Raw genomic sequence first — 22,368 nt, forward strand, 5'->3', positions numbered from 1 at the left:
GATACAAGTTTTATAAAAATTAACCTTTTTCATGAAACAAAAGGTTAATTCCATTCCAGTAGATGGGTATTGTTTATTCCATTTAAGAAACATTAATTCCATTCCGGTTTAAGCTTTATTCAAACTTTCATGGTTTCCTCTTAAGAACATTTCACTTTTATTGTATTTACAGATTGAGAATCATAGCATGCAGTTGGGTATGTAATGGGAGATCAGATTGTAGAAGTTGCTTGGTAATTGGCCCAACTAAACCTTTTGATGTACGAATGAACTCGGAGAGAGATGGGAGTGAGAGAATATCCCTAATCACCAAGATGGGTGTTGCAGGTCCAAAAGAGTGGCAATGGTTGTTTCAGCTCCTCATCTTGAGTTTCTCTTTTCCAATGGTTGGAGACGACAGAGGAAGGAGAAAGAAGTTGAATGTTTTAAAACAAATTCTCAGAGGGTAATTAATGTAGTCCTAGATAGGTAGGAGACTTACTAGGAGCCAAACAACAAGATCAAATAACAAAAGGGGTTGCTGGTTCGAATGGACAGCACTTGGATTTAAGTCAATTCTAGGGTTTAGGATGGGAATTTGGGAATGGGTCTTATATGGCTTTAATGGGCAGGTCTAGGGGGTCAATATGGTATAAAAATAATAGGATTTGGGAAGGTTTTAAAATTCTGCAATTCTGGACAGAATTGAGTTGCAGATTTTAGGTTTAATGAAGTGGGGGAATAGAGGGGTTGTAGTGGAGACTAAGGGCTGTGTTTAAGGTCGAGTGTAGGGAGAGGTGTGGAGAATATAGGCTGGAAGTATGGTTCGAAATTGATGGTCAGATCTGTAGTTATGAGGGAGTCCTAGTTGAGGTAGGAGTTGCAGGTTTAATGGAAATTAGGGTTTGATGGATGGAGGGGGGTGTGGATTAGGTTAGAGGATGAAGAGGGGAAGGATATATGTAGGAAACTAAGATTACTTACTAGTTTGATCTCCTTCAAAGGCAGCAGCAGCAGCAGCAGCTTGAAGAAGCTCGATTGAATAAGAAGAAAGACCTCCCGATCTACAAGATGCAAGGAGTCGATCGGAGTCCACCAATCCCTTCACCTTGATATTACTCACAAGGCACACTCACGATGGAGCAAAGACAGCAACAAAGGCAGCAAGCATAAAACTGAGTTTTTATTAATCAAAATACGTATGTAATGCTGGCCTCCATTACAAACTTATATAGAAGACTCACAAATAGACTTAGACACTAAAAATGAATGGCTTAATCCTATCCCTAACCTATTAGGCAACTTAAACTAACTAGGAAACTAAAATACTAAAAGAAATAGACTCAAAACATGGCTGGACTTATAAAGTCCTAATCCAACCCAACTTACATCACATGACCACTTAACCAAGTCACATGATCACTTAAATTGAACCAATTGGATGCAACCAATTTGAACCGGTTCAATTAAAAAACATAAAAATAAACTAAGTATTGGACTAATCCCGTATGCAACCTATATACCCATATTTTAGGCCCATAAAAGTAGCCTATTACATTAGAAACTCATGGGATCAAAGGCCCAACATGTATGTAACCCAACCCTAAACTTATTCCCAATGAAACAAGCCCTATTTGGTGATGAATCTGCATCAGTAATATAGTCTTTTACTAACACTTAACTGAGATTTTTAACCAATAGAATCTGTTGCATTCAGGGAAGGGGAGAGTTATTAGTCAATACTCAGGGGTGGGGTTGTCATTCGGACATAATCGAGGGTAGGGGGGAGTAATTTAATCTTCTAATTAGAAGGAAGACAGAGAACCCAGTCCCGTTTCGTATCAACGCATTATAATCTTCATTCATGGAATTGAGCCACTGGGAATCCTTAATAGCAGTGGTAAAACAAGTAGGTTCAGACACAGCGGAGAGATCAAGCCCTTGGGCTTGCGGATTCCACTTTCAAGTCTAGTTTCTGTTGGATGGGAAGGAACTCTAGGAACAGTAAATGGAACGACCGTGAGAGATAAGGCCTTGGGCTTACTGTTTAGTAGCAAACTTGCAATAAAAAAGAGAAAAAAAAAACCCCCAAAATGAGAGAGAGACGAAGGAATATGTCGGTGGTGTGGGTTCCTCATCCCGTCCGTGAGTGTGGTTTTTGAAGAAACCCATTTCCCATTGTGCTTACTTTATTAACTCAACAGAGGAGAGAGAGAAAGGATGAAAGGAGAAGGAAGAAGATAAACTTATATTGCAGAAAGAGTCTGCCACGTTTTAATGACGGAGAGATTGAAGCCATCTCTTGTGTCTTTGTTTAATTTTGATTCTAAACAGTTGAACGGTATAGAAGAAGAAGAGCTCGTGGAGATGGTATGGCAGAACGATCAGGTCGTTATCCACAGCCAGAGATATCCTAAGAAATCGTCACAGAAAGTTGCAGTCTTGAATGTCCGACCGTGTGCAGCGACTGTAGAGTAACTGAGTAAGATGTATGATACTTACACGGATATCCTGGAAAGAAAATAGTAGATAGAGATAGAAGATAAGAGATAAAATAGGGAAAAGTTAGGTTTGCTTTTGTGACGAAGCAATACGTCTTGGCTTGTTAAAGAGGTAGCCGAGTCTCTTTTCTCATAACTGAGAAATTGTAGCAACATCAAGTCTTTCTGTTGTTGTACCTTCATTCCTCACAATCACCATGGTCTGTCTTGCAGGGTAATTGCTTGAGAATCCCTGAATTGGTTAGGGTTTCCAAAACCAAACCTTAGGATATAAGAATCCCCATCTCCAACACAAGGTTTTTTATTTTTTATTTTTTATTTCCTTTTGCTCTTGCTTTTTCCCGTTGAATATTGATCACAAAAACTCTCACAGTTTGTTGATCTTACAGGTAATTGCTTGAGTTCATACTATACGAAAACCTAGTAATATACAGCATGCAAGTATGTTTCTTAACTCTTATTTTCTTTGATTCATCTTGGACTTACTATAATATCTTTAAATGCATTGTTGTTCATATCTTTAAATTTGGATGCCATGTTATACATATCTTGAATCTGAATGCTTTTTTGGTCGTATCTCTAAATATATCTTATTAGAATATTTTCTCTTGTATGCCTGTGAGAACAATGAATTTTATTCCATCCACTCAAAAGGAAATCTTTCGTCCTCTTGGGAGAGAATGAATGGATTGAGAGTCACCAACTAGATTAGAGTCTAGGACCCATGAATATGACTCCAAATAGGACTTCAATGGAGGCATAGGTCTACCCAAAGAATGAGTGTGTGTCAAGTTGTAGACCAAGGAAGGTGTTAGACACCCCATTCCACAAGGTTAAACCAATCTTCTTATTTATTTGGTATTTTTTAGTCCAACTCCATACCTTTCCGGCATGAACTGTATATCTCGGAGAAGTCGTATATCTTTGGGTTGGTAGTAATGGAATGGTTTCATTATCTAAATTGAAGAACATTTGCCCTCAAAAGATCAGTCCAATGATACCACTCACTGGTAAATAGTGCAATACTTCTTCGTGAATCTCCGCCCGGCCCGAAGCAGAGTGAACTATTTAAAAAGCCCAGGACAGGACACAGGAGCTGTTATGTCTCGAACGGTCCTGTTGGGCGTTGAGATCAAGCATGAGCCTCTCCAAGTCGGGAGCAGTTGATCCGTATACGTATACTTCGGAATGGAAACGAAACCAACATAAATAGATTGACCTTGGAGGAGAGAGCTGAAAGGGGTGAGGACCTGCCAGCGTGGATATCTTAGGTTCTGATGAATGAAACTGGAATTTGCAAAAAGTCTAAAGGGATTTCTATTCTATTCTTCTGTATTTTATAGAGAAAAAAAAAAAAGGGTATCTCGTTCATCTTTCTCGTCTATCTATCCATTGATTCTATCTATGAATCAAGTCAAAAGAGTTTGTTTTTGGGTTCCCCGAAGCCTCGAATAGATTGGATCGTTTCTGCCAACGAAATGAACGCGGAGTCTGTTCCGAATTCTTCTCCAATCCGTAAGTTTAAGATAATAAACATTCTAGACCTAAGCACATGCATCAAAGCAAAATCAGCCCAAGATACCAAATATTAAAATCAAAGACACGAATCTGGGGGGGGGGGGGGGAAAAAAAGAAAAGAAAACTCATCTTATTCCAGTTGTGTTACAAAGCAACATCAGTAGACACAATGTATATGAAATAACACTTGAACTATCACCATTAATGAATCAAATAAAACCTTAAACAACTATTGCAACCAACATGACTAACATCTACCCGCAAGGAATATGCATAAATATTGACTAACATCCTCCCTATATGCAAGGAGATAAATCCTAATCCTAATAAGGCTCAAGGATAATATGAATAATGTTTCATAATAAAGGACATAAAAACCACAAAGATCAATCATGAGAAGGAGGAAGAAATCACAGAGATGAACTATGAGGAAACGTGAAGATTAAACTTGAGAAGAGTTGGGTTAAAAAGAACACATGAATGAAGAAAACAAAAAGAACTACTAAAACACATGAATAAAGAAAAGAATACTTTTAGAAAACCATACTAACTTAAGATGATTAACATACTCTAATGCAACAAATCATGATTAAAATTACATAGAAATTAAATCAAAAACATAAAAAGGAGGCATAGTGCCACTGCTTTATACCTTGTTGCCAATGATGAAAACCAAAGATAGGACGAAGCATGTTTTAGAAAAAATCATAGAAGATGTAAAAATGTACCTAACAAAGATAAAATCAAAGCTTGGGGGTTAAGGCCGTGCTCAGCTCAGCTTGAGAAGCAAAAAACACAGCACAACAAGTAATATCTTATAACTCACCACAAAAGGGATCTCTTACTCTATCTAATGATGCTTATGGACTTGAGATGAAGGCCTTTTTATAAGCTTAGGAAGCCTCATCAACCTCTTAGCTTTGAAAGGAACCAAATTTCATCCAAAACCCATGGGTGATTTTCTCATCAATGGTAAAAAAATGGGGATAATGTTCTTATTTTATCCATCTGAGTTCTATCCATATTCAACAATGAAATAGGGTTTCAAAACATATTTAGGTCTCTTAGGAACATGTCTAGGTCGTTAGAGATCCAATAAAGCTTTCCCACTGAATTTTGGGCATGGCAAGCTCGGAATAAGGAGTCCTTGTTTGCAAATTCCCAGATTTTGACTTTTAAAAGGTTTTGTTCGACTTCTAAACTAGGGTTTTCTATGTCGAGAGCACTTCGAAGAACAGGTTTTTGACATTGACGCAGCATTTTAGGCGTCGAAGAAAGTATTTTCTATCTGTTGTTCTCTCATTATCGCTCTCTCTTCTCTCATCACTGTTTTGTTTCTATTGAATTTAATGGACATCCACCTTCTTTCAATGCAGGAATTTATAGATCTTTCAGCAGCGATTCCTCTATATGTTGAGGGGGAGAATGTCGAGGACTTGTTCTACACCGCTAGTGGGAAGAGGCTATAAAGAAAAAACAGATTAAGAACCGATTATGCCGAATCAATTACTAACTGATTTGCACCCTCAGGTATTAACGAAGGAAATGGTTTTGACCCTTTCTTTCTATCTCTTGCTCCCCCTTTCTCTCATTCTTTTTCTCTTTCTCATCTCTCATCACTGTTTTGTTTTTGTCGAATTTAATGAACTTCCACTTGTTTCAACGTCGGAATTTGTAGATTTTTCAGCATCAGTTTCTCTATATGTTGAGGGAAGAATGTCGTGGAGTTGTTCTGCACTATGTAAAATAAATCCTCTTGAACATGAGACATAGTGGTAAACTGTGGCTATATCCGGATGAACATTTCGCAGTTTCCATACACCCCCATCCTGATAGTTCTAATTAGTTAATTAGGTACACAGGTATGCACGTTTGAAATCTCTTAACTCTTGCTCCAGTGTAAAGTAAATGTGGGCATGTTGTGGCCATCACACCCAAATAGACACTTGACAGAATTATTCCTTCGTAGTTGCATCTCCTCCACCAACCATTTCTCTACCTCAATAACTGCAACTACTATTTCTGGTGTTGCAGAGGTTCACCATAAGGTAGGCTGGGTTTCTCAGAACAAATTATTCCAAAAGTTCCCTCGTTTGCATTCCCTTGAAGAAGAATGCAAGTCACTAGGTCAATTGAAACAGGTCCTCTCCTGCATCTTTGTCTCCGGTCTACACCGAAACTCTTTTGTTATGAGCCGCGTTCTTTTTTCCTGTGTTTTCTTTTTAGATGAAGACACTAAACTCAAAAGAAGTTATGGAGCTTTTGTCTTTAGCCAAGTGGATAGACCCAATACCTTCTCTTGGAATACCATGATCAGGGCCTTTGCTATCTCCTCTGATTCTTATGACACTTTAATTGCCTTTCAGTATTATGTTCAAATGCTTCGTCAAGGAGTCTTGCCCGATCAATACACCTACCCTATCTTGCTCCAAGCTTGTGGGTCTGTTTCTGATATGGTTTTGGGAAAACAAATTCACTGTCACGTTGTTTTGCTTGGACTTGTTCATAATTTATTTGTACAAAACGCCCTTCTCCATTTGTATTTGGTTTTTGGCTCAATGGCCCAGGCGTGGCAGTTGTTTGATGAAATGAATGAAAGAGATGTTGTGTCTTGGACAACCTTCATTTCAGGACTTGTCACTCATGGATTTTGTATTGAAAGCCTATTAGTTTTTAGTCGGATGATGGATAGAGCATTGGACACACGGCCTAATGTTGCCACTATAATTTCTGTAATGTCTGCTTGTGCAATTCTGGGTTCTTTGGATCATACTAGGTGTTTGCATTCTTACTTGGAGAAGGCTGGGTGGATTGAGGTGGAGGTCTCTGTAAGGAATGCACTGTTAGATGCTTATGCAAAATGTGGCAGCATGGATTGTGGCACCCAAGTTTTTCATGAAATGCATGGTGTTCAGAAGGATCTGTATTCTTGGACTACAATGATTGCAAGCTTAGCCATGCATGGACATGGCATCGATGCAATCAATTTGTTCATGCGAATGAAGCAGGAAATGGGAATTAAACCAGACGCCATCACATTTGTTGTTGTTCTCTCAGCTTGCGCACATGCAGGGCTAGTTAATGAGGGGTTGCAGTTTTTTGAATCCATGGAGGCAGAATTTGGCATTGTGCCTGAGCAGAAGCACTACGGGTGTATGGTGGACCTCTTAGGTAGAGCCGGGCTACTTCAATATGCCTATGAATTTGTTGACAGGTTGCCTATTGAGCCAAATTTAGCTATATTGGGCTCCTTGCTTAGTGCATGTAGAGTTCACAATAATTTGGTGTTGGCAGAGGCTGTTTTGAAGAAGATTGAGTCATCATGTGAGTATGGTGGTGGAGCTCATGTACTTCTATCTAATTTGTACGCAAATGAAAACCGTTGGTTCGAAGTCGTCGATGTTAGAGAGGGGATGGCAGGAAAGGACAATCATGTGAAGGGAAAGCCTCCCGGTCGAAGTTGGATCCAAGTAAAAGGTGTGGTCCATGAGTTTGTCGTTGGAGGTAAATTTCATCCACAAGCTGTAGAGTTGTACATGGCTCTGGATGGACTATCAAAATTGTTAGTGTAATGGTAATTTAGATTGATTTTTTCTAATTTTCTACACCTGTTGGAAATGTAGGATTTTACTTGAATAGTGGAATGATCTAAGTTCATTTATAAAGACCTAAAGTTAAGAACTACTGGCTCAGTCAATAACCTTTGTGGCACCTATTTAGAAGAAGAAAAAAAACCCCTTGTGGTGACTAAACTGTGTTTTTGGTAAGAAGATTTTATGCATTCTATTGTTTATGGTTAAATAAGAGAATGATTTGTTTATGAGTATACTTAACTATTTGTTATATTTTCTAATTTCTTAAAGGGAGGTAGTTTCTGTCCGGATTGTGGCCTACGTCAGCATTCCCATGTGTCTTATCTTTCTCCTCCTAAAAACAAGAGCGCAGAGATGTCCTTTCATATGGGGAGGAAAGAGATAGACTCATGGGAGTGCTGGTGTAGGCCACACACCCAGACAAAGTTCTTTTTCCCTTTCTTAAAATTGATAAAATTTCCAAACTAGTTATACAATTTACATCTTTTGTAAATCAGGGGCACAAACATAACCTATTAAACTTGACCTTTATAGTTCTCCTAATTGTCCCTTGACCTGTCTCTACTCTCTACTTGAAGTTACGGCAATCCTCGGACAAATCCTTAGCAATCCTCATAACTTAACAACAGTCATAGCCCTAGAATTTCTCTATAAAATATTTGTATTTGATAAAAATGCAAGTAATATGCACTTACATCACCTTATTCATATTTAGGTATTAAATAGATATCTGGACTTGTTCCGCTCTGCATATGTAATTGTATCCATCAAAGCACTCACTCTTAAAAGAACAAAGTCCTAGTTGACATTATTATTTCTAAAAAGGAAAAGAGAACGTCACTTGGTTGTGCAGTGCACGCCGCCCTTGCTCCCTGAATATTTAAAACCCTTTGGATTTTATGTATCTCCTCTTTTCTACTACTATCCTATCGAGCACAAACAAAACAATAAGATTTTAAAAAGGATAAAAGCTTCTCATTACGGATATATTGAGCTATAATCAGATCAGAAATGATGGCTGAATAGTAGACTCTGCAACCTCTTAATGTTCTCTAGGTAAGCCATCTCTTTAGAAGGAATTTAGTTGAACGGGGATTGATCAGAGAGGTTGTCTCTACCATATTGATTTCTCATTTGACCACTAAGTGTTGGTTTGGATTGGCCATGACAGCTTTAATGGGTCAACAACTCATATGCCTTGCATCACATCAATTTGATTATGTACCATGCTTAGGTTATTCGAATCGTTATTCTCTCCTGTTACAGCTAGGTGCTGTAACGCATCGTGCGGTGTTGGAGAGGTCATGTGGTATAGCGGGGCTCACATGGTGCACATGGCTTTTGCAGCCGCCGTACGATGAGTTACAGCACCGTATTGTAACAGGAGAGGATAAAAATTGGAGGTTATTTATTCCTAGTAAAATTAGGAAAAAAAGGGAGTTTGTGTAGAGCAAGGATTTCGACATGTCAACCATGAAAATGAGAATGTCAACGAAAGAAGGGACATTTTAGATCTATTTTGGAAATGAAGAAAATTGAGCAGAGAAGCTTTGCTTTGCTTATTGAAAATACTTCTTTGGACCGTTTGGAGCATTACCAAACGCATTGTTCCACCAGTTGTTGTCCTTCGGCCGCTCTCGGGGACGACAAGTGCTGTGTCAACGGTGACTCTCAGGGAAGGAAAAGTACTATGTTGAATTGTTGATGGCTATGAAGTTGGGTTGAAAGAGTAAGGGTCTTGAAGTCTTGAGGGTTTGGGTTAGGAGGTCAAAGGTCTTTTGTTTCTCCCTATTTGCTTTCAAAATAACAAAGCATTTTTTGTGGACAATTTTCGTTGGATGGCCACCATTAGACTTGGATGGATATTAGAGAATTATAAAGGATATTTCAATCGATTAAAAAAAATATGGCATTTCAAACATAGATTCCAAAACGAATATCAATACCAATGCAGAATCTATTGGATTAGACGATTTTGCCCCCAAGATTTTAATACCTTTTTTATGTACTATTTTACCCCCCAAGACCATGGTAACTTTGATTCAATATCAGCAGCATTGGTATCGGTCAATAGTCAATACCAATTCAAATCAATGGATCCGATACTAATTCTTAAAACCCTGATTTCAAACCTTCAACATATAGAAATAATGTGGACAGTTGTTAACACATCTGGCTTGAATCTAATGCAATTGAGCTTAACTTCCAGGAGGTTTTGGGTTTAGGGAAAAGGTTTTTGGGTTACCAATTAACCGTGTATATATAGACTCATGGGAGTGCTGACGTAGGCCACACTCTAGCACAGAGAACTTTGGATAGATAAGACCTACACCTAGAAGAAATACTTTTAGTAGTCAGACAGTGATGGGAAAAGAGTAACACACTACAAGCAAGGGTGTGTTTGGATTTTGTAGTTTGTGATACTTACAGGGTCTAGTCCCTAGCCCCACACCCTCTGGCCTCTTCAATCCTTGCAAGCTTAGAGAAATGAGACTTTTTCAAACAGTAGTAACTCCTAGTTCCACCACCACCCCCAAAATCTCTTGTCTGCGTAGGAGACTGATTTTTTTTAAAAAAAAAATATTCCACTTTCAAATTCCGGAGATGATTCTAACTAAGTACGAAATTCGAACCCTCGAGGCTCCAAAAACTTTGACTCATTCCCCAATTCACCAACTTTTGGTTTTGTTTTGAGAGAGAAAGATACCCAGCTAGGGATTTGGACCTCACAGCTCAAGGTGGGGAGGAGACTAAAGTAAGATAAACCCAAAAGAAAAAGATAAAGGGGATTGCTTTTTTGCTTTGATGATCGATCAATATCACCCTTTGGTACCAAAGATGAGAATAAGATTTGATTATTAACAAAACTCCCAGTCTGCTAAGAACCCAACAGTCTTATATTATATTATCTTACATTTATATGTAAATTCTCACTTTCTTAGCACTCGTATATATCTTTTTACATTATTTAAAATCATTTCCATCTTCACCCACCAACTACTGTCTCTAAGAAGTTGAGTTTCAATTTCAAATCAATATATATCAGGCCAAAAAAGCACTTTAATTGATTTTGAAACATGATATGTATACTATATATGATAGGATGCCCTACAAACTCATAGATCCTAAATCATCATCAACCCTCCTTTCAACCCTAAAAGACTCTTTATGGCAACGTTCTAAAAAAACTAATTCTAGTATTTTTGGAATAGAACTGGATTGAAAAATATATGGCATTATCGGTTTTTTTTTTTTTTTTCTATTACATGAACCAAACTTGAGGTACAATTTTAAATTTCATTTAAAAAACACCAAATTGATATTTCTTATTTTTGAGAATCAATTCTATAAAAAAATAAAAAGAAACTTTTTTTTTTGGGTAAAGAATAAGAAAGAAAATTCAGTCTGGCAGGATATATTGGGTTTTGCCTCACAAAACTCATAAAAAAACCCAGCATCATCATTCACATAATCCTGGCTATTCGTTGTTTTCACAAAACCAACATCTTCAACCCCTGTTAAGCCCTCTTGTGGTTGAATCGAAGGTAATTTCTATTGTATTTTTGTCAACAACTACCAAGATCTGCGCAATCAAAGACCTCTTGTGATCGAATCAAAAGTAATCTTCATTGTATTTTTGTCAGACTCCAACCGCTGCACAATTGCTGCTATCAAGTATAGCTCTAAACAAGAGAAACAATTCTGTTAAATACGACCCAAACAAGTTTCTGGTTTTTTCCCAATTACAAAAAGTATGGTCTTTAAGAACCCAAAATCGATTTTTTAGAACACAAACGTTGTCATTCAAAGCCTAAACTGCTGCTGGTTAATCTCTTGGTTTCGATTTGGACACTCACAAATTCTGTTCAGAGGGAAACTGAAGATCTCTACCCTTTGAAGTTAAAGATACTTCAAGGGCAAGGGAACCCACGAGTGCATTGCATGTCAATCTCTCTCTCTGGTCCCTGTACATCAATGTGGGTGCAGTTTGCACTGGCCCCCCCTACATGAGTGTCACTTGGTCGATATCTTTGGTCTTTTCGTTCCAATAGTGACATTGGTATTAGCCGCCCATGCACAGACTAAACAGAAGCAAACAGAGAGAGAGAGAGAGAGAGAAAGAGAGAAGAAGAAGAAGAAAAGACGCAGAAGAAACCGTACAGAGCTTTAGAACGGATATGCAGGTACTCCTCACGGTCTCATTCGTAGAGATTACATAACCTCAACCACATCCAAGTCCACTTTCAGAACCTAAGAATGGTCACATATCTTTTAATGCAAGCCAAATGGTCCTGCAATGCGCAAATTAAGTAGAATTAAACAAAAAAGGAAAGCACCCATTTCGTTCTTCCCTTCCTGAAATCTCAGACATGCATCATCAAGAAAGAAACCCTCAAGATTACCATTAAATTAGTCCTAGGAACTTTTTTCATGAAAGTTAAATTAAAAAGAAGCTCCATAATGTACATGCTATTACAGACACATACCCTCAAGAAAACCCCCCCAACAAAATAAAAAAGAAAAGATGAAAAAAAATCACTACAACTGAAGAATAATCCTTAATCAAAACCCGCCGAAGCAAACGGGGCTCTCACTTTCGGTGGCCTTCCACGAGGTCTTGGAGGCCCAGATTTAGTTGGTATAGCAGCCCCAGCAGGTTTGGCCTTCTTGGGTGGCCTTCCACGGGGCCTTCCAGAAGAAACCTTGGGTGTTGGAACCGAGTTAGGGTCCCTAGGCTTAGGCGGACGACCTCTTGGCCTGGGCGGAGAAGAAACATGGCCAGCCGGCAAAGGAACCTTGGGCTTTGGAGGACGACCACGACCACGCTTTGGAGGAGTATTAGGGCTAGGCCGCATGTAGTTGCTCTTCACCAAGATTAGATCACCGCTCTCCTTCAACCTGTTCAGGTGGATTTGTAGCAAATCCGAGTGTCCCACAGGCAGATCTACGTACTGCGACTCAATGTACTTGGAAATCGCCGACTTGTTCGATCCATTCTTGTCGTTCAAAGCAGCGATAGCTGCAAATATCATCTGAAACCAGCAAAATTGAACAAACCCATATGAATTTCAGACCAATTAAGCTTAGTCTGACGCACAAAATGCAAGATGAAAAACTTGAGAAAAGATAAAATGATGGGGTTTGAGAAATTCTTGGGAAACCCATTTTACCTCTGGGTACTGAGGAAGTGAAGAAGGCTTATTCACCTCTTCCGTAGCCATGGAAGCTACAGATAAGACCCACCAGACAACCAACTACAAGTCTACAACTACAACTTCAACTACAAGAACAGAGAGAGAAGCTCTGGAGAAGATAAGGAAAATCTGAAGGGATTTAAAAAGGGGGGTTTTGGGATAACATCGAATGAAAAAGTAGAAAATCGACGGCTGGGGATAGCCAAAATCTGTTACGATCGGAGGGTCTATATTTAACGGTAAGGGGTTCACACAGATCGCTGGCGTGGATAGGGACCCCTTTTTCCTTCTGTTTTTTAATTTCCTTCTTTTCTTTCAAAATAAACAAATAAAAAATTGGAAAAACCGTTTTGCATAAGACATGCATTTTCATATATACGCATTTGCCCAAGTGTTTCTCCATCAAATGATCTAAACCGTCTGATCTACTACAGATTACGTTGACTATCGTTGACCTACAGATTGATTTCTTGGTCTTTTTAGATATGTCTTTTGACTCAGGTTGGATTTGAACCCTTCATGGTGGGTCCCACATAAAAATCCGGGTTTTGTTCCCTGCTAATGGGGACCACTGATGTCCTCGGCAATGAACGTCGTCGGAAGTTGGTCGGACCAAAATGCCCACGGAGCTTCATGCGATTTCTCATGCTCACCTTCCCATTTCTGCATTTCATCAACCGTCCCAAGTCCCAACTCCAATCAAAGAGCAGTGAGGGGTATAATGGTCAAGGAAAACTTGAATTGAGAGGAATAATTGCATGAATAGGCTTGTAAACAGATCGGATGTGATCGGATCTGAATATCCCTTGGTCGAATCTGGATACCTCTAAACAAATTTAGCTAGATTCGGATGCGGATCCAATTTGGATTTTCGACCATCCGTGTACATCTCTGCCTGGGGATACAATTCAGTCTCAATCCTTATCTCTTAGATCATGATCTTCTTTTCCTCATATTCTAGAACTTGTTGGATTTTAAAAAATCCTCAAGATCATTATTTACTTAATTTTTTCTTATTAAATAAACAGTCTTTTTATTTATGGATTTTTATCAGAGTATTCTGAATATCTCTAAACAAATACGAATGTCCCTAAACAGGTGCAGATCGAATTCGAATTTTTGGTTATCCACTTTCATCCCTATGTGTGATTCACTTCCCTTTCATGAGTGTGAAAGGGTGCTAATTGGCTTAGTTTCGATTAATCGGTTCAGTTTTGAATTGGTTCAAATTATGAAGGGTAGAGATTAGAATCGAATTGTTTATGAAACTGTTCCAATATTCTAAATTAAAACAAATTTATTATCCCGGTTAAATTGTTTTTCTTTGTTTTGGTTTCTATTTTGGTGCAGGTTTGAATTAAGAAATGAACCTACTTTTGAAACCCAATAAAGAAAACTATTGTTGGTGAGTTTGAACCACGGCATTTAGACCAAAAATGTGTCTTCAGAGATAAAAATAAAGGAAAGAGAATGCTAGCTGGGTGCGTGCGATATGCTGCCCATGTGCCCAGAGTAGCCCCAAACTCTCTTAGTAAGTTTGTGTATTAATTTTCATAAAGAAAAAAGTTCATAAATTAATTGTCGTATTAATACGCGTATCCAATCGTATGTTATCATATTTTATCAATTAGTCAGATTTATACACGACTTCGAGAACATGTCATACTGTAAATGTAACGTCGTCAAAATCACTCTAGCGGTTTAGGGACATTGACGGTCCACAAGATCGTTTATGTCAAGGAGATATGAACTGGAGTAGAATCAAAACACAAACACATGTCTAAAATATATAGATTAAGACTTCAACTAAAGTAAGATAGTTAGACTAAACTATTACAACTTCTAAATTAAATTTAAAATTCTAAAATAAATGTTACAATCTCCTAATTAAATTAAACTCAAACAAATTATAAGTTCTTCTAAAATTAAAAGAAAGTGTAAAGTTTCTGATAGTAGTTGTCCTCTTCTAATCCAAACGTTACATCCTCACATCTATGTTCGCATTCATAAAGTTATTCATCGGAAAAGTGGTGAGGGTAAGTTTCGAGAAAAACTTAGCAAATAAATTCACAACAACTATACAAATGTGAAAATATGCACAGATAATACAAAATGTAAAGACATACAATAGTATGTATATATATCTTAAACAAAACAAAATGATCATAACCATATTTGCTTATCACCACTATCATAATGAAAAGTATATATGACAACAATCAATAAAAGATGCATCAAAAGAACGTAAAATAACAAACACATCACTCCCTGATAGACTAGTGTAAACTAGTTATACCATACACTGGTTAAGGCCCTCATGATAGCGGCGTATGAACTCCAGTTATGACCAATTACAACACCACCGTTTTCTCTAAATATCAATAAACTAATGGAGAAACTAGTGACCAAACTTGCTCCAAATCGAGTCAAAGCCCCCGAAGGTTTTACTAGCAATGCCCTCTTGGAGAGTTTTTTTATCATCTCTCTCTTTCTAGTAGTCCATGTACTCCAATAAAGATAAGCTCGTAGCTCAAAAACTTGCCAACTTATCCTTACCTCAACATATTCACCAATGTCGATAAGATAAACAACAAAATAACAATCAAATGTATACTTATAATTTAAAGCTATACATTCAAATTCGGAACTTAGGGGTCATGACTCCCCAATTCCACCCTAACACATGCTATTGAAAAGAATGAAAATAAAATGTGAAAACAGTAACTTTCATCAATATATCAATGCATAAAGTGAAGAAGAATAATAGAAAAGATTGGACAACATCTTCGTAATCACTTATCCAACAATAACATTAATAAAAATTAAAGGGTAAGCCCTAAACAAAATCAAATTTTTATGCATCATCCGTAAACATCATGCATTAGGTTATAATAATGAAAAATCATTCATAGACCTTTTTCATACTATCAACAAAAAACATTGGATTCATTAGTCTATAAACATGACATTATTAAATTTCTGCACATACATATGTGAATTAAATCATAAGGAAATCACCATTCCTTGCAAGCAATCATGTGTGAACAATTTAATTGAGTAAAAATCATTAATGAAATATTTTTTTGGCATGGTAAATCTCAATCTAAAATTAAATTTTAAATTTTAAACAATGTTTTAAAATAAATTTTATATGAAAGGAAAATATCAAGTATAATGGTTGAAGATCTACTCACCTTGTGTGAAGCGACTAGGATTTCTATAGGTGACTTCAAATCAATGCCTCAATGGTGTTGATCTACTTCTTCTTAGTTTGGAATCACTTTAAAGTAAAGTAATGATAAAATCAACTTCAAGGTATTGCTTAAACTCGGATTAGGAAAACACATATTTTTTATAGAAAGACCTACCTTTAGTAAATCAGTGATATCTCTCTAATCAGTTCTTCGATTGGACTGATTCGAGTTGAATTGCGAAGATAAGAGATGAGACTACGTTTTATCGTAAAATATGATTCTCTCAATTCGGCTCTGAAAAGGATCAAAATTGAACATCAAATAGGTGGTTTTGTACAGTCCGAATCTCCTTCTTCTCTCTCCTTTTTCTTCTTCTTCTCTTCCTCTCTACACAACCCACGGATTTCTCTCTCTCTCTCACATTTTTGATAAAGGAAATGGGATTTGGGATTTGGGATTTGGTTATGCGAATTTAATCTTAACAAGAAAGGAAGGAGGTGGGAAGGATCCGATTTAGTCTCTAACTAAATCTCTTTATTTGCCCTCCAATGAAAATATTTTAAAAGGAATCTTGACTTAAGATTTTTAAATTAAAAATTTAGATTCGGTAGTTTAATTTTAGCTAAATTCCTTATTTTGTTAGGATTTTATTATAAAACCTCCCAAGCTAGAAACGTGGAAGCCCCCTTTTAAGCCCAATGAAATTATAAAAAAATATATTTAACTATATTTCTAAAGAGAATGGAACCTTAGACCTCTAAAAAATTGAATTAAATGTCCACCAACTAGGCTAGGTTACTAGTTATAAATTATTTTTCAAATCAATTATATATCTTTTTAACAACCATAATTCTACACTTAAGTAAGGAATAAATTAAATAAGGTGTTACACTAGGGCACACTACTTACCATGCATGCATGTGTACACCTCCAGCTAGTCCAAGCTCCTACATATCAACTTGTCCTAATCCAATATTAGATAAAAAGACTAAATTACCCTTAGTCCAAAATCAGGATATTACAATAAGCATATTAATCGTGTATTAATACGCCAATATGGATTTATGAGTTTTAATTTTTTAAAAAAATAAAAAACTAAAACCCAAAAGCCCAAAAGCCCGTGAGAAAACCCCTAAACCTGAAACCCTTTTTCAATCGTCCAAGCTCTACTGAGCGTGAGAAAATCCCAAACTTGAAACCCTTCTTCAATGTCGACTACAACCGAACTCCATCCCCAATATTTCCCTCTCTCTCGGCGGCGAAGCAGTGGAACCCCTTCTACTCTGACCCCCATCGTTTCCATAGTAGATCTTTCCCACAACAGGTTAAAACCTCCATCTCCGATATTCAGTTGTATGCTTTATTTAAGATTTTTTTTTTTAATTCCATAGAACATCAATGGTTGAAAAATATTAAAACGAAAAAAGAAAAAAGAAAAACACTGGGATCAGCTCCATGAAATATGTTCCACCATTCCATCTATTAATGTCATTTGATGCTAACTCATTAGTGTTTATGTTTGTTCTCTACACATTGACCTTTACCTTGTCCTTTTAGATGTTCCCATTTTCTTCTCATAACTTCTGCCAGTGGTGCATTCATTAGTTTTCTTTGCAAATTGTCAAACAATCTCACTTGATTTTCCTCATCTTGTCACCAATTGGTGCTTCTCCAAAGTTCCCCTGCCTCTCACTGAGCTTTGCTACTGATGTGTCTCAACATCCTTTCTAAGCTACGATCTGACCGTCTTTTCTGCTCCAAAAATTCCTTTCCCTTTAATCCACCCAGTTATAATTCTATGGAAAAAAAACTCTTCATTTTATTCCTCTTTACTTCTTTACCCCCAATAAGCCTTGGCATTTGAATAATTCAACTGGCATCCTACAACTTGCATGGGCCATAACCAATGAAATTACCAAAAAATTCTGTTTGTGATCAATCATAGTTTCTTTTTGAATTTAGAGATATCTGAGGTTATGAAGTAATGTGAGAAGGGTATTCCAACTTCTCTTAAATTGTCCATTATTTTTATAGTTGTTTGATTTTTTTTTTATGTGATATGGTTGTTTGGTCATAGGGAATGTGTCCCTTCTTTTATATATATATGGACACTAAGAAAAATGGTTAGACAATGAGATTAATTGTGAAGTTGGTTGATGAATGCAATTAATTTAGATAAAATTGTTGTCATTCCAACAGATGAAGATGATTCAGAAGTTGGAGTTGAAGATGAGGAGGGTACAAGAATGGAAGATGATTTGACATTGCTTGATAGAGAACTTGGGATTGAATCTGCACCTGACTCTGATGATATTAATATTTTAGTCTATAACGGCACTCTAAGTTAGTTGCACAATATCTCCAGTACTCCTTTCACATATAGTTCAGAAACACAAGCACCATCACATATAAACAATTGATTTTTTTTTATTTTTATGGCATGAACTATATTTTGTGGATTTCATGGGTTATGTGATGGATGATAGATATTTTTTCTTGTAATAGATAATGTTTTGTGGATTTTCTTGTTTGATGAGACAATTTCAATGATGATATTTTGATTTGTTAAATGGTTATCTACTTATTATTATTATTATTATTTTGATAAATACATGCTATTGTTTGCTATGATAGATTGTGGTTGATGGATTACCTATTGTTGTACAAGAATTTTTGCCGAAGAGAATCCTTGCTACAAACACAATTCTTAAGCAGATAAAGAAAATTGAAAGAGATGGAGAATGATAGAGAAAAAACAGAGGAACGGCATTGAAGTAATATCTTCTCTTTATTGAATGCAGAATACAATCTGATCCCTTTACATGAGCGACTAGCCCTGTATTTATATAGATGGTGGGTATCCGCAATAGCCCATTCTTCGTTAGCAGTGGTCTTCCTTCGCAGCACGGTTTTTTGGTGCTTCCATTCTTGATGTGGTCCCCCCTTTAATTCCGGGATTCCTGGTCCACGTGGGAGTTTCCACGAACGGGTCTCTAACGACCATGATGGGAGTTAGTTTTATAACTATGGGGCACGTGGAATTTTCCAAGCGTGCTTTCCAAGTCTTATTTCTTTATGAGCCCACGTGTACGGTCATGATTTGAAGTAGAAATTATGGTGTAACATTTGCCCCCTACTCCCTTCACCTTGGTCGAGGCATCTCGGTTGAGGTGTAGGGTGTAATTTTAATGAAATTTGGAGAATTGTCCAGATGATCTATCCAGATTTCATGTTTATTACCTGGGACTGGCTAGCGTTGGACATATCTACCCTTTATAGGTCATTTATAAATGCGCCGTCACTGGCCGCGGTTAGTACGTGGGGGCGAAATATCTGTCGCCTTTTCACGCTTTTTGAGGGGAGATCGATGGAAAGTTATAAAATTTAACTTTTGAACTTCCTTACTTTTCCCGGTGTTCTAATGATGGTGCTCTGGTTCCTAGGTATAGGTTCCTTCATCTTCCTACTACCCGGTCTGTTCAAAAGCATTTGAATAGTTTAATCTAACGAGGATTATAAGTGTTGTTTCTAAGGGTATAAAATATTTCAGTCTTTCTCGAGTTTTTCCATTTCTTCATCTTCAAGTTCTTCGTGAAGGATATTTCTTCAGGTTCTGCCATAGCGTCATTCTGTTCCTTCATATCTTCTCCAACCGTGACCTTCTTCGTTTTCAAGTAAGTGTTCTTCTTTTCTCCTTCTTTTCTATCTACAGTTCTCTTTTTCTTCTGTTTATTTTATTTTGGAGGAATGGGGAACACCAAAAGAAGTTTGTCGCCTAGAGAGGACATAGAAGTGGAATCTTTGTTGGATGAAGGTGAGCGATTATATCATGGGGTTACTCAGGAAAAGAGTAAGGGAATTTCTCTTCAATCGTCTTCAGTTGGGGACACTGGCCTTAGGGTTTCAGCGTTTATCCCCAGGAGCTCTTCCGGGGCACTGGCTAGTACTTCCAGTCTTGATTCTATGAAATAACTTGGGAGAAGGGGTTATCGAGTTCAACAACCACAATTGGATCCTACTATTGGAAAAGGGGTTGACGAGATCTCCTCGATTCTATCTGAATATAATCTCCTAGAAATCCGAAATGTTTATGGGATTCATGGGGAGATTGCTCTAAGAGTTCCTTTGCCTGAAGATAGATTGAACCAGCCCCGACCTCAAGAGGTGGGATTTATCCTGGATGCTTTTGAAGCCAGTCTTCAATATCCCCTCTCCCCTTTTGTGGGTCGACTCCTTAGGCATTACAAGATTGTCCCCAGTCAATTGGTTCCTAATGGTTAGAGGTGTATAGGAGCCTTTTTGATAAAATGTTTTCGGTTGAAAAGGCATGCTTCTCCAGTATTGTTCATTAGGTGTTTCACCTTGAATCAAAATAGTGGTCACCCCGGGTGGTATTATTTTTGCCAACGGGTTGGTATCCCTATAGTGAATTCTCTTCCAACGTCCAACCACGGTTGGAAACAAAGATTTTTCTGGGCAGCTCAGGTGGGGCCTGAGTGTCCTACTACGTGGGGTTATCCCGACACTACGATCGGGAACAAAACTCCTCGATTAGACTCCATGGACCAGGTAACTCTGGAGAAGTTGAAAGCAGATAAGAATCGCATCAGAGGTGAAGCCATCAATGTGCAGGACATAGGCGAGTTGGAACGGGGTGAGCATCTTGGGAGCTCCTCCCCAAGGTGTTTTATGTTATAGTAACCTTTTTCTTTGTCTCATTATGTTTCTTTTGTCGGTTGCAGTGGAATTCAACTTGGATTGTCTTACATCGTTTATAGAGGAGGAGAACCTTCAAATTGCTGGGGATAAAGTTGTAGCCTCCTCTGATAAGGGCAAGAAGAGAAAAGCGCCCTCTACCGAGCTGAACAGGGATTCCCTAAAGAAGGGATCGTTTAAGCCTCCTCCTGCGCCTCCCCAAAGTTCAGAGATTGTTGAGGCTTCTTCGGGTAAAGAGAGGACTCCTGACTCGAGTTTGGCTTCTCGGGAGGAGGGGTCTTCTATGATCCCGAAAGATCTTCCTCCTCCTACCAATACCAAGAAGGATAAGGGCAAGGGCAAGGGCAATATTAAAGTATTTGTTCCCCAATGGTCTATTACGAACGATCAGAGGGTGATTGGTAATATTGCGGTGGTTGAAAATATGGCCTTGAATTGTGTCGCTCTCACAGATCAGGTTTGGCTTTTTGAGATGTCTGATGATGTTTTAGAGAAGGTCGCTCTTGCCCGGGGCTATGAGGTAACATTCCTTCCTCAGTTGGTATCTTCACTTATTTCTCTCTGTTCACTGACATAGTTTCTCCCTCTCCCCCCCTTTTTTTTTTTTTATAGATTTTGGCCTTTGCTTCTGAATTGGTGGAGCAAAGGAGGAAGGTTACTGAAGTGTATCAAAAATCCGAGGAGGAGACGAGGGAACAGAGAAAGGCTGTCAAATATTATGAGGAAGAGTCTCCTCACCTGAATAATGAATTGACCAAACTGAAGGCCGGAAAAGAGTCTGCTGAGAAGGCGTTGTCGGAAGCTCAGGAGAGTCAGAAGAAGGCTGAGGAAGAGGTTCAATCTTCCAAAGCTTCTTACAAGAAAATCAAAAAGAAGTTGGATAGTAAGAACTCGTTGCTCGGTGAGGCGTAGGCTAATATTGCTAGCCTGAAGGCTCAAGTTCAGGAAGCGGGGAGCAAGGCTGTTAATGATTATCTTGAATCCGAGCTTTGCAAGACCCATCATATGGCGACAACTTCTAAGATCATGTTGAAAACTGCTTACTCCATTTGGGTTCAAATAAAGGAGAAATATCCAAATTTTAGCTTCGAGGGGATAACTGAGGTGGAACGCATGCTTGAACGACTAGAGTCGGGTGCTTATAAACCCGACTCCTCGGTTGGGAAGTTGGATATTCCTCATCCCTCCACACTCATGTTTCCTCAAGTGCCTTATGGTGAGGTAGGTGAGCCTAGTTCTAGATTCAATCCTGATGGAGCTGTTGTTATTGGAACCGAGCAGGTTATCCCTTCTGATGTCCCCGAGACTGGTCCCGGGGAGAATGAAGCTCAGAATGTAGAGCTGGAGACTAAATAAGGAAGGGAGCAGGGAGAAGAGAATCCTCCTCCTGCTTCGTCGACCACGTCAACCTCTCTCGCGAGTCCTGGAGATGCTGTAGATGCCTCTACAGTTTAATTTCTTTATTCTGTCAAATATTTCGGTGTTTTGGACTATTTGTCATTGTTCTCGTTTGTTTTTCTTTCTTTCTCTCTCTCTCTTTTTTGTAATCCCGCGTAGTCAATGAAAAATTTGCCATAGGTTTTCTTAGCTACTTGGGATTTTTGCTTTGTCGTACACTCGATTTATGACGCCCTACTACTTTTTGCCTAGGAACGTCTTCCTTTGGTGAATA

At 38.1% G+C, this 22,368-nt stretch overlaps 2 protein-coding genes across 2 annotated transcripts; one reads left to right on the forward strand and one right to left on the reverse strand.

Annotated features, from left to right (window-relative positions):
* The first annotated feature begins 5,765 nt into the window (after nucleotides 1-5,765).
* On the forward strand, nucleotides 5,766-7,648 carry LOC122649949 (pentatricopeptide repeat-containing protein At4g21065-like). The gene has a single exon (XM_043843212.1). The coding sequence runs from the start codon at nucleotides 5,915-5,917 to the stop codon at nucleotides 7,568-7,570; it is 1,656 nt and encodes a 551-aa protein (XP_043699147.1). The 5' UTR covers nucleotides 5,766-5,914; the 3' UTR covers nucleotides 7,571-7,648.
* Nucleotides 7,649-12,101: 4,453 nt separating this feature from the next.
* On the reverse strand, nucleotides 12,102-12,893 carry LOC122649851 (HMG-Y-related protein A-like). Its single transcript, XM_043843101.1, has 2 exons — nucleotides 12,763-12,893; nucleotides 12,102-12,624 (listed from the first exon to the last, which is right to left on the reverse strand). The coding sequence occupies exons 1-2, from the start codon at nucleotides 12,811-12,813 to the stop codon at nucleotides 12,151-12,153; spliced, it is 525 nt and encodes a 174-aa protein (XP_043699036.1). The 5' UTR covers nucleotides 12,814-12,893; the 3' UTR covers nucleotides 12,102-12,150.
* Between the last annotated feature and the right edge of the window lie 9,475 nt (nucleotides 12,894-22,368).

This window comes from Telopea speciosissima, chromosome 2 (genome assembly GCF_018873765.1).
Source record: "Telopea speciosissima isolate NSW1024214 ecotype Mountain lineage chromosome 2, Tspe_v1, whole genome shotgun sequence".
Taxonomy (NCBI): Eukaryota; Viridiplantae; Streptophyta; class Magnoliopsida; order Proteales; family Proteaceae; genus Telopea; species Telopea speciosissima.

Bases quoted from the DNA above. Each gene is read 5' to 3' on its own strand.
- LOC122649949 (XM_043843212.1), top strand. From the start codon at position 5,915: ATGTTGTGGCCATCACACCCAAATAGACACTTGACAGAATTATTCCTT.
- LOC122649851 (XM_043843101.1), bottom strand. From the start codon at position 12,813: ATGGCTACGGAAGAGGTGAATAAGCCTTCTTCACTTCCTCAGTACCCA. The intron at 12,625-12,762 runs GTAAAATGGGTT...TGCTGGTTTCAG, and splicing joins CACTTCCTCAGTACCCAGAG to ATGATATTTGCAGCTATCGC.